The sequence below is a fragment of the Meriones unguiculatus genome, chromosome 21 (assembly GCF_030254825.1).
Source record: "Meriones unguiculatus strain TT.TT164.6M chromosome 21, Bangor_MerUng_6.1, whole genome shotgun sequence".
NCBI lineage: Eukaryota > Metazoa > Chordata > Mammalia > Rodentia > Muridae > Meriones > Meriones unguiculatus.
This window is the reverse complement of record NC_083368.1, coordinates 19,067,508-19,080,911: the sequence shown is the minus strand read 5'-3', so window position 1 is coordinate 19,080,911 and position 13,404 is coordinate 19,067,508. Positions and strand designations below refer to the sequence as shown.

At 40.5% G+C, this 13,404-nt stretch overlaps 1 protein-coding gene across 5 annotated transcripts in view; it reads right to left on the bottom strand.

Annotated features, from left to right (window-relative positions):
* The window catches only part of Reln (reelin), a 439,480-nt gene that overhangs the window by 25,248 nt on the left and 400,828 nt on the right, over positions 1 to 13,404 (bottom strand). For all 5 annotated transcript variants that reach the window (XM_060373778.1, XM_060373779.1, XM_060373782.1 and 2 more), the window contains exons 50-53: positions 11,557 to 11,813; positions 6,410 to 6,564; positions 5,031 to 5,245; positions 1,550 to 1,727 (exon numbers count right to left, since the gene is read on the bottom strand). In XM_060373778.1, the coding sequence (XP_060229761.1) occupies positions 1,550 to 1,727; positions 5,031 to 5,245; positions 6,410 to 6,564; positions 11,557 to 11,813 (805 nt within the window). The remainder of the gene's footprint in view (positions 1 to 1,549; positions 1,728 to 5,030; positions 5,246 to 6,409; positions 6,565 to 11,556; positions 11,814 to 13,404) is intronic.

Sequence of the window (13,404 nt, the reverse complement as noted above, 5' to 3'; positions counted from 1 at the left end):
ATTTTACTTTTGACCATATACTGAAGATAATATAAACTGATTAGATAAAATTTAATAATTAGGCTTTTATTTTTTAAACTATAAAAATGTAAACTGTATTCTAACACACATTAAAAATGTAGATTCAAGGTCAAAGTGTTAGTATCTCTTTTAAATATTAACATTATATTAATGAATACAAAATCAGAGTAACTTAAATAATGGCTTAAAATAATCATGAGACAAGCTTTTTTCTGTTCGAAGAAATGAAATAATTCAGCTAGCCTCGAAATGCCTGAAACCAAACACATAAATACTCTCTTTTATTTACAGACCCTAAATTCCAGAAAATTTATACTATCCAGAGAAGGGAAGAGACATAATTTTATCTTATGATTAGCTGACACAAGAGTCGCAATCAGAGTAAAAATGATCTCTCCATGTCCCAGTGTACATCCACATCTATATTTATGGACATTTCCCCAGTTCTTTAGGAGAGTTCTGTCTTGTGTGGTTAAATACAAATGTCTCAGTTCCTAGCACGATCAGCCCTATAATTAAAGGCATTGCAAACACACGCCCACCTTACCTTACTCCACTCCTGGGGAGAAAATGAGCACTCTTTTTTTTTTTTTTTAAATAAATGAATGTTCATATGTAAGAACACGAGCCAAAAGAATTGCATGGCTAACTGCACATGCTCTCATTAGAAGAATGATCTGGAGTCCACAATGTAGACCCTTATGACTGCTTGTCTGAGAAATACTAATGAAACTTGAACATTCACATGAGGTCTTAGGTCTTTTTCTTTAAATATAAATGAGCAATGTCTTCAAATGTTATTTTCAATATTTGCTAGGCTCCAGTTATGTGTACTGATAGGATTGCCTAGTCAGGCTGGCCTGGAACTCCAGGGTTACAGATGGGGGCTACAATGCCTGGCAGTTGTATTGTTTTAGCTGAGGTATTTTTCTGCTATTAAAATGATGTCTGTGCTCTACTGTGCTCAGAGACTGCACTGACTTTCCATATTAAGTATATTGAATGCAACAGCTAATGTGTCAAAAATTGATAATCCTGTCATTAATATTCAGCCACATTCCAGCACCTAACAAGTTAGACCATAGAATTTTCTGGAAAAAAGTTTGGCCACTGCTTAAGCGTGTTTGAAAATTTGTCTTTTGGGGGGTTATCTATAACATTTGCTTCATTTAATAAGCATAATAGTATCTTCCTCCTTTGTACCAACTGAAAAAGTAGGAGCTTCAAAAAAGGCAAATGCTGACTTTAAGCTGAGTGTTGTTTTGTTTTTTAAAGAAAAAAAGGTGGACATAGTAGCACATATCAGAGAAAGACAGTGAAGCATATCTCTCTGAGTTTGAGGACAGCCTAGTGTACATGGCCAGTTTGGGCCAGTCGGGACTACATAGTAAGACAGACAAGGGAAGAGTGGCAGGAGGGAAGGAGAGAGACAGACAAACAGGGACAGAGACACAGCCTTGCTACAGATGACAGTCTCATGTGTAGACGCTGTTCACAGCCCGCCTGTGGGCGGAGGGTTCAACAGTACCTTCAGAGTGTGAGTTAAGTAGCAGTTTGGCCCCGAGTACCCTGGGTCACAGATGCACTGTTCCTTCAGGCAGTCTCCGTGGCCTCGGCAGTTGTCTAGGCATCCCGGGCCAAGGTAGAAATTGTCAATTGCCCACTGCACATCTGAGTACTTCTGGTAGAACCTAAATCTTACAGGACTGTTGGCAAAAGCAAATGAATGAAAAATAAGTTATTCAGACCTATATATATAATATATATATTCCACGTCAATTTCTAGTAATAGAACTGTGCAGCTGCTTTCAACTCAGTTCTGTAGAAACTTGCAAAACAAAACAAAACAAAACATCAGTGGGGACTTCAAAGGGTTATTTTACAGTGCAATCTATAATCATAATTCAGATTCCTTTTTTTTCAAAATTAAATTCTAGGGTCTGTCTACAAAGTAAAAGTTTCAATGCGTCACGTCACCGTGATACCTATATACCTCCACGCTTTGTTTTCATTCATTTTCCTCCTTAGTTGGCCTCCCTCAGGCTCTCTTCCTCCTTTGGCTGCTTCCTTTTCTTCTTCTAGTTACTTCCAGTTTATGCCTTATTATTATCTGTATTCCATTACCTTCAGTATTCCACTTTTCTTGAAATCCTTCCTTCCCCTCTCACAAGGTCTCCTTTCTAGTTCTGGGACTCCCTTTGCTACACATACAAGTATGCAAAGTTTAAAATCTAGGTTCTGCAGGTGAAAGAAAACTTGCAGTGTTGGGCTTATTTTGCTTATCACAGTGATTTCCAGTTGCATCACGTTTCCTGCAGATATCTTGATTTCTTTTTTCTTTACAGCTATAAAAATTTTCATTTGGTGTTTATAATGTGTGTGCTACACTAAATATTTGTTCACTATTTTATGTGCATAGGTGTTTTGCATGCATGTATGTCCGTGCATGATGTGTGTGTATTGCCTGCAGAGGCCAGAAGAGGACAGTGGAGACTCTTGGCTCTGTTTCTTGCTTATTATGAACAGGGCATCTATAAACAGGGATTTGCAACAGTCACCATGGTCTGCTGTTGCAGCATCTTATTATATACCCTAGAGCAGTGTAATTGGGTCAGATGGTAGTTTTCAATGATTTGCGGAATCTGCATAGCAAGGACCATTGTCTCTGTGACGTTTACACCCACAACAGCAATAAGTAGTAGTTCCTCTTTCCCTGTAACTTCACCAGTATTTGATGTTATCGCTTAAGAATGGTTTACATCTGTCTATCTGATGTGTGTGTGTGTGTGTGTGTGTGTGTGTGTGCGTGCATGCAGGTATGCACCACAGTATGCATGTGGAGGTCAGAACAAAACTTGAAGCTGGTCCTCTCCTTCCCCCATGTGGGTTCCGAGGATGGAATTCTGATTCAGGCTTTGTAGCAAGTACGTTTACCCACTGAGCCACCTTGCCTATTCTCGTTTGCTGTCTTGATGTCATTCTGGCTGGGGTGACACAGAATCTCAAAGCAGCCTTAGTTTACATTTTCCTGATGCCTAAGGACACTGAACACTTTTTTTCCCGAGTATTCATTGACCATTTGTGATTCTCCTTTTGAGAACTGTATTTTCAGTTCATTGGCCCACTTATTGACTGGGTGAACAAAATGGACAGAACTTCAGTGGTGGTGGGAGCATTTGGATTTTCTAATGACACTTCTGAAAATGTACAGAAGTTTAGTCAAGCCTATATCGAAGTCTTGTTAGTGTGCACACAGCCGTCAGGCATTTAGGAAAAAGCAACTTCTCAATTCCTTGAAGATTATCAATATTCTCATAGTAGCTATGGTAATTAGAAAATAATTTTGAAAGGGTTATATTAAAGGACAATTCCCAGAGATTTTTAATTTCATCATTGTTCTTCTCTGTCTTCTGGGTAAAATAAAAAAGGCTCTAATTAACCTTATATTAAAATAAGCCATACAATTCTGGTTTTAAAATGCAAAGTGTATTAAAGAACTTTCTAGGGTAATGTAAATGTTCTACATCTCATTTCATGTGGTGAATACGTGGGTTACACAACAGTAAAAGTCCTTCATTGGAACAACTGCTGTGTTTGCACAAGATATACATATATCTTGTGTGTATGATAATACACAACACACACAAGCTGACAATATCACCATTGGCATTGTCAGAGGGATAATGGATAGTAGAGCAAGGCAGTGTTGTCTTTGGAATCATTTAAAACTACATAGTTGTTTATTATTATTGTTATTTGTGTGTGTGTGCAGGCGTGTGCGGGTGTGTGCATGTGTATGCCAGGGTGTGGATGTGTAGTCCCAGGCCTCCACCTCTGGTCACCAGGTTTGACAGAGAGGGTACTTACCTACTGGGCCCCTTCACTGGGTCTTAAAGCCATTATTAGCTATGCAACAGCCAGTCCTAGAGTCCACTCATCTTCACATTTCTTGGTTTTAAATCTATCACAATATATACTTTAAAGAGTTTTAATTTTCGTCATGTGTACATGTGCCTGTTTGTGTGTGTGTGTGGGTGCGTGCATGTGGGTTCATCTTCACTAGAAGAGAGTGCCAGATCCTCGGTACCTGGAGCTCCAGGGGCTGTGAGCTACCCAGTATGGGTGCTGGGAACCCGCCTTTGCTGCTGGAGCAGTCCATGTTGTTAACTGCTGAGCTGTCTCTGAAGCCCCAGCATGCAACCTGCTGCTGAAGGCATCCCACTTTAACCTCCTACCACCTTCACAGCGTAAGCTCTTCGCACCCGTTCTGGGAGACTGATGATGCCATCTATGGGACTGGACAGGCTGTGAGTGTACCTGCCCTATCTGGTCTTGGTCCTGCTCACACATCAGGGTCTGTTTCATCAGAAGCCTTCTTACTGGCTAGACTCTGTGATTAATTTAGTAGGAGCATGCCTGTCATCTTGTTTAATGCACCTCTTTTCTTAATTTCGTAGTAGATGGGGAATCTTTGGAGTCACCCTAACTGATCTGCAGCCTTTCCAGAGCATGGTTTGATTCACTGCTCCAGCCTAATTATGTTTCACTAAAAGTACAGAACGTAATGCTTTGTGATAAGAGAAAAATAAAACCTACAAGCCATCTTATAATAGCCTGAAGTTAGCAGCTGAGCAAATAGTGTGGCTTGGGATTTGCTTCCCGCTCTATTAAGAATTTGGAAAAGACATGTTTATATTGGACTACAGTCTACATGGCCACTAAGGTAGGTAACGTGTCTTTGCACTGGCTCCTAAGGCCATTACCATTCTTCTAAGCCTATTTAGAAAAGAGAAGGCCCTGACAGGGCCATGGATTGAGGACCAAACCCTCCAAGTCTGAGGATTACAACATGAAGTATGCTCATCATGGAGTCACTAATTAGGGACCCCGGTGTTAGGGAGGAAGAGAGCAATTTACCCACAATTACATGTAATTTAAGATTTGATAGCAGTCCCCACGGTTGCCTCCTGGGTGCTTGCGGCCACGCTTTATTTTCATTTTCTACTTACTTTCCCACTAAGCTTTCAGGAAGTGGGTAGGTGATCCTTTTCCACCCTTTCGTGGGAAAGAACACAGATGGCTGAGAAACAGTTCCAGCGCATTTTGGGTCAGCGGGTAAGCACTGAGGAACGAGATAATTCCAGCTCACACCGAAGTCAGTAGAGTACTGCACATGAATTTGATTCTGGGCGATTTTTTCAGACACTTTGCATCCAACAGAGATCTAATAAACAGAAAATGAAGACCGTCAAGGCATGAAAACCACATTACATATTTCAGCTCCAAAAAATTTGGCAGCAAGAATGGTACAAATCTCTTGATATTTTCCACCCGGCATGTTCACGTTCATTGTTTGTTTTGCTGATGGACAGGAGACACTGGCATGGTTGCCCAAGGTGACAAACTGCAGGAAGTGCCAAGTCCATTGTGTAAGGAATTGGGAGAAGCTGAAACCCGTGCCTCCGCCGCGCTGGCTGCCTTCTGTGGAAGGCCTGGGCCCACTCTTACAAATTGTTTTGCTAATGGTCTGGCTCTTACGCTTGGCAGAATACCTGACCAAGAAGGATTGCTAACAGCCTTGCTAATTTTACTATTTTGTCGTACAATTTATAACTCTTAATAAATCACTTTCACTGACAAGCAAGATGCTTGTGATAACAGAAGCACGGCTCCTTTAATGTAGTGACAGCCATAATGAGTCAGCTCTGCAAACACAGAGGGATTCGGGTAGACAGAATATAGCAGAACAAATCCTGTCCAGAATGTTACCCAAAGCTGTTCTTGGCATCAATTCTAATCATGCTGTTACACTCTATAATTTTTTGTTCTACAGAAGCATCCTAATGTGCTTTTAGAGAAAGTAGACATAACCATGATAACTTTAGTCTCATAAAGAAACAACTCACCTTTGGTTTTTTTCAGACAGGGTTTCACTCTGTAGCCTTAATTGGCCTGGAACTCAGTATCTAGACCAAGCTAGCCTCAAACTCACAGAATTCTGCCTCTGCCTCTGCCTGAGTGCCTGGATTAAAGGTGGGCACCACTACACCTGGTCATCTTAATTTTTATATAGTGATTTAACTTAGTAAGTTGCAATCGGTATCTTATACCTTTAAGCCAATATTTTGTTCTATAAATATATAATCATGATCATAAATATTTGCTTTTATGCAAAGTCCTAAATTTACCTTGCAATAGTATGGAAGTATAATATTTTAATCATTAAGTGATTTTTAGATGAGCTGTATGTTACCTTAATACTAAATTTTATCTTTCAGAGTATATATTAAGTCAGTGAAATATTAAATGACTTTTATCTTTATGATGGTTCTGATTAGTTAGACTGCTAATGTATGATTATTTATGTTTAGGACCATGATAACTTCACCTTGAACTGCATGATCCAGTTTTCAGTGGGAGTCAGGTCGTGGGTCACTGCGTATACCTCTCGTCCATCATGGCTGCCACAGATCATGACACCATCAGGGGAGTCACAGAATCTTTCCACTGTACAGTCATCATGGAATAGCCAATTCTCATTCACTTAAAAAAAATAAAAAGGACAAAAAAAATGGATGACAGATTTAGCAAGAACTTAAAAGTTAATATTTACATTAACCAAGTCCTAGAATTAAGTAGAAACCATTTTTACATATTATATGTCACATAAAGTAAATACTAATATAAACATCTCTTTATAACATGGATATTAGAATAACTGTCAGAGACCCAGTGCATTTTTTGAGGGATGGGATGGTTAAGACAAGGTCTCACCATATAGCTCAGGCTGGCTTCAAACTCAGGATTGATCCTCATATCAGTCTCTTGAGTGTTAGGTTACAGGCATGTACTATCATGCTCAGCTCCTCAACGTATTTTAAAATAAAATGTGCACCTGTCCATCCATTTATCCATCCATTTATCCATCCATCCATCCATCCATCCATCCATCCATCCATCCACCCACCCATGTAGTGGAAGTTTTGGTTTCTTTAAAAAATCCAGTTATGCTATTATCTGTTTTAACCCCAAATGTGGGATATGGGACTGCCTTAGCTTCAGGGGCATGGTCTTCACCAGCTACAGATAGTGGAATTCTTTTTTTTTAATTAAATTTTTATTTTTTTACATTAGTTACATTTTATTCACTTTGTATCCTAGCTGTAGCCCCCTTCCACATTCTCTCCCAATCCTGCCCTCCCTCCCTCATCTCCTCCCATGCCCATCTCCAAGTCCACTGACAGGGGAGGTCCTCCTCCCCTTCCATCTGACCCTAGCTTATTAGGTCTCATCAGGACTGGGTACAATGTCTTCCTCTTTGGCTTAGCAAGACTGCTCCTCCCTTGGGGGGGGGTGTCAAAGAGCCAGCCACTGAGTTCATGTCAGAGACAGTCCCTGTTCCCCTTACTAGGGAACTCACTTGGACACTGAGCTGACATGGGCTACATCTGAACAGGATTTCTAGGTTATATCCATGCATGGTCCTTGGTTGGAGTATTGGTCTCAGAAAAGACCCCTGGGCCCAGATTTTTTGGTTCTGTTGCTCTCCTTGTGGAGCTCCTCTCCCTTCCAAGTCTTTCTAGCTCCCCTTTCTTTCACAAGATTCCCTGCACTCTGCCGAAGGTTTGGTTATGAATCTCAGCATCTGCTTTGATAGGTAGGTAGAGATTTGATTTGGTAGGTAGAGTCTTTCAGAGATCCTCTGTGGTAGGCTCCTGTCCTGTACCCTGTTTTCTCCCTCCTCCGATGTCCATCCCATGTGTCTTTCTAAGTGAGGATTGATTATTTTACCCCAGGTACTCTTTCTTGTATAGCTTCTTTAGGTGTACAGATTTTAGTATGTTTATCCTATCTTATAGGTATGGTATCCACCTTTAAGTGAGTATATACCATGTTTGTCTTTCTGCTTCTGGGATACCTTACTCAGGATGATCTTTTCTAGTTCCCACTATTTGCCTGCAAATTTCATTATTTCCTTGTTTTTAATTGCTGAGTAGTATTCTATGGTGTAAATGTACCACAATTTCTGTATCCATTTCTCAGTTGAGGGACATCTGTTTCCAGGTTCTGTCTATTATGAATAAAGCTGCTACAAACATGGTTGAACAAATGTAATTGTTGTGTACTTGAGCATCTTTTGGATATATGCCTAGGAGTGGTATAGCTGGATCTTGAGGAAGCGCTATTCCTAATTGTCTGAGAAAGCGCCAGATTGATTTCCAGAATGGTTGTACAAGTTTACATTCCACCAGCAATAGAAGAGGGTTTCCCTTTCTCCACAACCTCTTCAGCAAGTGTTGTCACGTGAGTTTTTGATGGGTGTAAGGTGAATTCTCAGGGTCATTTTGATTTGCATCTCCCTGATGGCTAACAACGTTGAGTATTTCTTTAAGTGTTTCTCTGCCACTCTGTATTCCTCTACAGAGAATTCTCTGTTTAGCTCCATACCCCATTTTTTAATTGTATTACTTAATTTGTTGCTTTTTAACTTCTTTAGTTCTTGATATATTCTGGATATTAGCCCTCTGTCAGGTATAGGGTTGTCCTTAACCTGACAAAAAGTAAGGTGTAATATAAAGAGATTATTTAAGAAACTCAGGTTAAAATAGGTATGGTGGTGCATACTGTAATCCCAGCAGGCAGAGGCCACAGGACCAAGAGGTTAAGGCTAACCTTGGCTACACAGCAAGTTTGAGCAGCCTGGGCTACATAAAACTGCTTCAGTAACATGAAACATGAGCAAAAACAAAACAAAACAACAACAAAAAGAAACAAAAAACCCCCAACTCTCTGAATATCTCTGAAATGCCAAGTTTACCTCACTAATGTTCTTTATATAAATGTGAATATTTAGCTATGTATATTTAAGAATCTGAAAAAGTATATTTAAAATGATTTCAACTTTTCTAAACCAGATCAACAATAATTCTTCGAGGAAATGTACTGCACAAATATATATATATATATATATATATATATATATATATAATAAATTTGGAACGCTCTCTAAGTACTTTAAGAAGCAGAATTACGAATTATTAGTGCATAACCCATCTTCTGTGTTGAGCCTCCATCTCTCAATACAAACATGCAAATGCACATACAACTGTGAATATATATCCATTTCCTTCACAGTTCCATCTTTGTATGTATATATGTATGTATCTATCCATGTATGTATGTATGTATGTATGTTGTTGGCTTGGAATTCTCTCTGTAGCCCAGGTTAGCCTTGATCTTGCAAACTTCCTGCCCCAGTCTCCGTAGTGTGATTGCAGGGCTGTGTCACTGTGCCCAGTGGGAAGAAGTAATTTTATATTGTGTTTGTTAGCCAGTAAAGCTGGAAACAGGTAATCTAAATTGCATCTAGTTGATGATACACGTAGATCTCATAGGTCCAACTTTCAAAGCTTGCTAGTCAGCCCCAGTCTAAGATGGAGATAATTAGGCACAACTACAGCCTTGGGGCAGGCATGCCCTCAGCAGAGGCAGATGGCTTCAGAGATGCGGACAGGCCAAGCAATTTTCTTGTAATTCAGGCTTCACCATAATGAGTGGCCAGAGTACATGCGCCTGCAGAACAACATATTGCTGGGATTCTCATGGCTTGATGGCATCATTCTACTATTTGTGTCTTCATTCTGACGGGTTTGGAGTCACAGATATAGGGCCCAGAATCAATGGGAACCAACATTTACATTCCAATGAGCTCCAGAGCCAGTTTCTCTGTGGGCACCCTTCCTTTTATACCAGAGCGCTGAGGTCCTGATGAGAGGGCTCATGAGGGAGCCTGCCAGTCTCCTCCCCATTCTCAGAAGCTGCTTCTGGAGCAAACATTCCAGTTTCTAGCAACACTCCCCTGTAACAAAGGCAAGCGCTAGAGAATTTGTTCTTCAGTCACTTATCGCAAGTCAGGGCCAAACTTAATCAGCATATATGTTAGGTACTTAAGTTTAGTTTAATTGGCTTTGATTACTACAGCAGTAATATTTACACTACTCTGATTGTAAGTTTACTTATGTAAAGCATTATCATACGGAGGAAAACAGATCAGTAACTTAGCAAAGATCTGAACCAGATCTATGTAAGCAACTCTCAGTAACAACTTCCGCTGTCTTCCCGTCCTCCTTCACTGCTTCTTCCTTCTTCCTTCCTCCTCTCCTTTCTTCCTCCCCTTCTTTCCCCCATTTTCTCCTTCCCATTTCTTCTCCCTCTTCTTCTTCCTTCTCCCTCTTCCCCTCCTCTTCTGTGGTTTTGTTTCTGAAGCACAGTGTTCCTTTGTATTGCAGGCCTGTCTCAAACTACAATCCTCCTGGCCTGCTTCCTGATAGCAGGGACGCAGGCCCAGCACCAGGCCCAGCTAAGCTTCGGTAGCCTTCGGGGAAAAGGAACACTGACACTTTAAGCCTTTTCCATTTGCCAGGGTGGATTTGGTTATTATTTGCAGTTACACATGATATCCTAACAAATAAAATAAAATTAATTACCCTAAATAGTCATCAATACTAAATTATAAAATATAATAGAGTTTAAAACTAGTAAAAATTTATCTTCTGAGACACTTACGGACATGAAAAACAACAACCTACCCCCCTCCAGGATTCAATTCTGAAGGAAAAAAAAAAAAAGAGTGCTACAAAATACATGTAATTTGAGATCCCAGCTTTGTTAAAATATTTGTTTAAGTCACATAAAACACTAAATAATCTTAAACATATTGATAGTAATTATCCCCTGGGTGAGTCTAATTTTCATCCTCCAGATTTTCTGTATTTTTCTGATTTTCATGACTTGAACATGATTTATCGCTTTTACAATTAAACATTACTAATTCGGTGTTTTAAGTTATTAAAGTTCCTTAAATTAAGTTTTCCCCTAGGTACACCATTTCCCTGGAAAGTTCTCACCATTGTATAATTGGTCACATGACCTTTTTTTTTTTTTCCATGCGAGATGTCAGAGCTAAGCAGGATGACGCATAGCATTTTATTGTCTGAACAGCTGCTGTGACTGCTGGGCCAACCTACAGCGTGAGGAGGAGATAGACACTTCAATATTGCAGGCTTGTATCCGGCTGCTCTACAACTAATGCATGTGGGATGGCAGAGTCACAGGCTTACTATAAGGCAGGAGGATCCCTGCAAGTTTGAAGTCAGCCTGAGCTTCACGGTGAGTTTTAGGAGAGCTTGATCTACAGGGTAAAACTCTGACCCAAACACCACCAGCAGCAGTACCGATAGGGCAGGAAGTGTTGGTTTTCTCTCCAATCCAAAGTAGAAAATAGGAAATAATAGAGATGAAAATACCCCTCCCTACCTAATTTTTCCATCAATAAACTGTTATTTATTAAAACATGTATCTGGATTAGAAAGACAGTAAAGATGAGATACAATGCCTAATGGGAAGGTTGACAGAGACAAAAGAATGATATTCTTCTCTGTTTCTGCATCATCCAAACACCTGGAAGGATCCAATTTCAAGTGTGATAAGCCCCACACACAAACAACGGCATTTCAGCATTTGAGAACAAGTCACCTGAGGTTTTGTCCTCCATGAACATGTCGAAAGCGATTCTCCCGATGGGGCCGGCGTCTGCAGGGGAGCGCTCGTGCTGGGGTACCGGGGCGCTGCTGAATGTGTCCAGCATCACTGTCCTCTGGTCGGCAGAGCCTGAGATCAGGACATTGTCAATGGCCCAGTCATTCTGGTCGAGGCCATCATGTCGTGGCTGCCACCAGCGGAAGCGAGTAGCAATCTCTTTAGCCTCCGGAGGGAGAAGGATATTCACAAATCTAAACGGAAAACAAGGAGGAGGGGAGAGTGTTTGTTAAACATCTCATGTGAGGAGAAGGTCTGAAACAGCAGTGGGATTCTGTACGTCCCAGGGCAGTGAAGTGAGGACATTATCTAAAACTGTGCGTGTGTAGTGGGCGTGCAAAAATGTGTGTTGGCAAGTGGAGGCCAGGGGTCAATGGGTCAATGTTGAGTATCTTCTCCAATTGCTCTCCACTTTATTTTTTGAGACAGGGTCCCTCACTGCCCTTGGAGCAGAGATGGACTGGCTGGTTAGAGGGCTCCAGGAATCCTGCTTACCTCTGCTGAGATGACAGGTGGACGCCACCAGACCTGGCTTTTAAAAGGATACCAGGGATTCAGTTCCTTTTCAGTTAAGTTCCTAAGGTACTTACCTGGCAAGCTCTTTACCAGCTGAGCCATTTGAATCTATGACATTGAATTTCACACAATGTATCTTGATCATACTTTTCCTCAACTCATCCCCCTAATCTCTCCCAGATACTGTCCTACCTTTCTACTCTTTTTTTTTTTCTTCCCTGAGATGGGGTTTCTCTGTGTAGCCCCTGGCTGACCTGGAACTCACTCTGTAGACCAGGCTGGCCTTGAACTCAGAGATTCCCCCCGTATGTATCTGTCTCTCAAGTGCTGGGATTAAAGGCATGCATCACACATTGACTCCTGGGTGTGGACTCTGATTAACTGGCTTTGTTTTATAAATCACTAAACCAGAGAAACTGAATATAAACAATGTAAGCATTCCATAACTATCTGTCCATTTGAGGTGCCTATGGACCTTAGACATTTACATCACTGAAGTATATAGGTCTACAGTATACATACTTTGAGAGATACAAGCCAATATTGGCCTTACTTATTTACTTTTCCTGCCACATAAAGGTTGGTTTCATCCTTCTTTCTTTCCTCCTTGGCACTTTGTTTTTTACTTTAATCTAAGTGGCAGCAACAGGCTTAGAATATGGACACTAGCTTGTGGTAGGATGTTTTATTCGGCATGAAAGTAATCAGGTCCCAGTTGCCTATGGCATAGACAATGCTTTGCTAATGCGCTTCAGTGAAAGCAGTGAAAGGAATACTGAAGGAGAACTGGGCTAATAAACTTGGCCTGTTGCTGACTTAGTCACCGAGGACACATAACTTAATGCTCCAATACGAAGTCGTCATGTAGAGATGAGGCTTACACTTACAACTACAATGAAAATACTCATCGAAATCCAGCAATATAACCAAACATTTGATAATACTCAGAGCTCACAGAACTCAGGGGGAAATAGTTTCCTTAGTTTTCTACCTGTGCAGAAAGCATTGTCTTTTTTTTCTTCTTCTTCTCTGTTTATCTCTGTTGTTCCATCTGTCTTTCAAGAGTGACCTCTTAGTGCTAAAATTCCTGTCCAAGTTAATCTTGGGATGGATCCTAGAGCTAAGAGCTGTAATAATAATTGCTCGAATCTTTGACTTTTACATTAAAGAGGTTTAATTATTTTTCTTTTGTTAGCATGGTATTTCCTTTTTTTTCTTTTTCCTTTTTGGTGTTGAAAGCCTTAAACACGCTAGATAAGCACTCTCTCA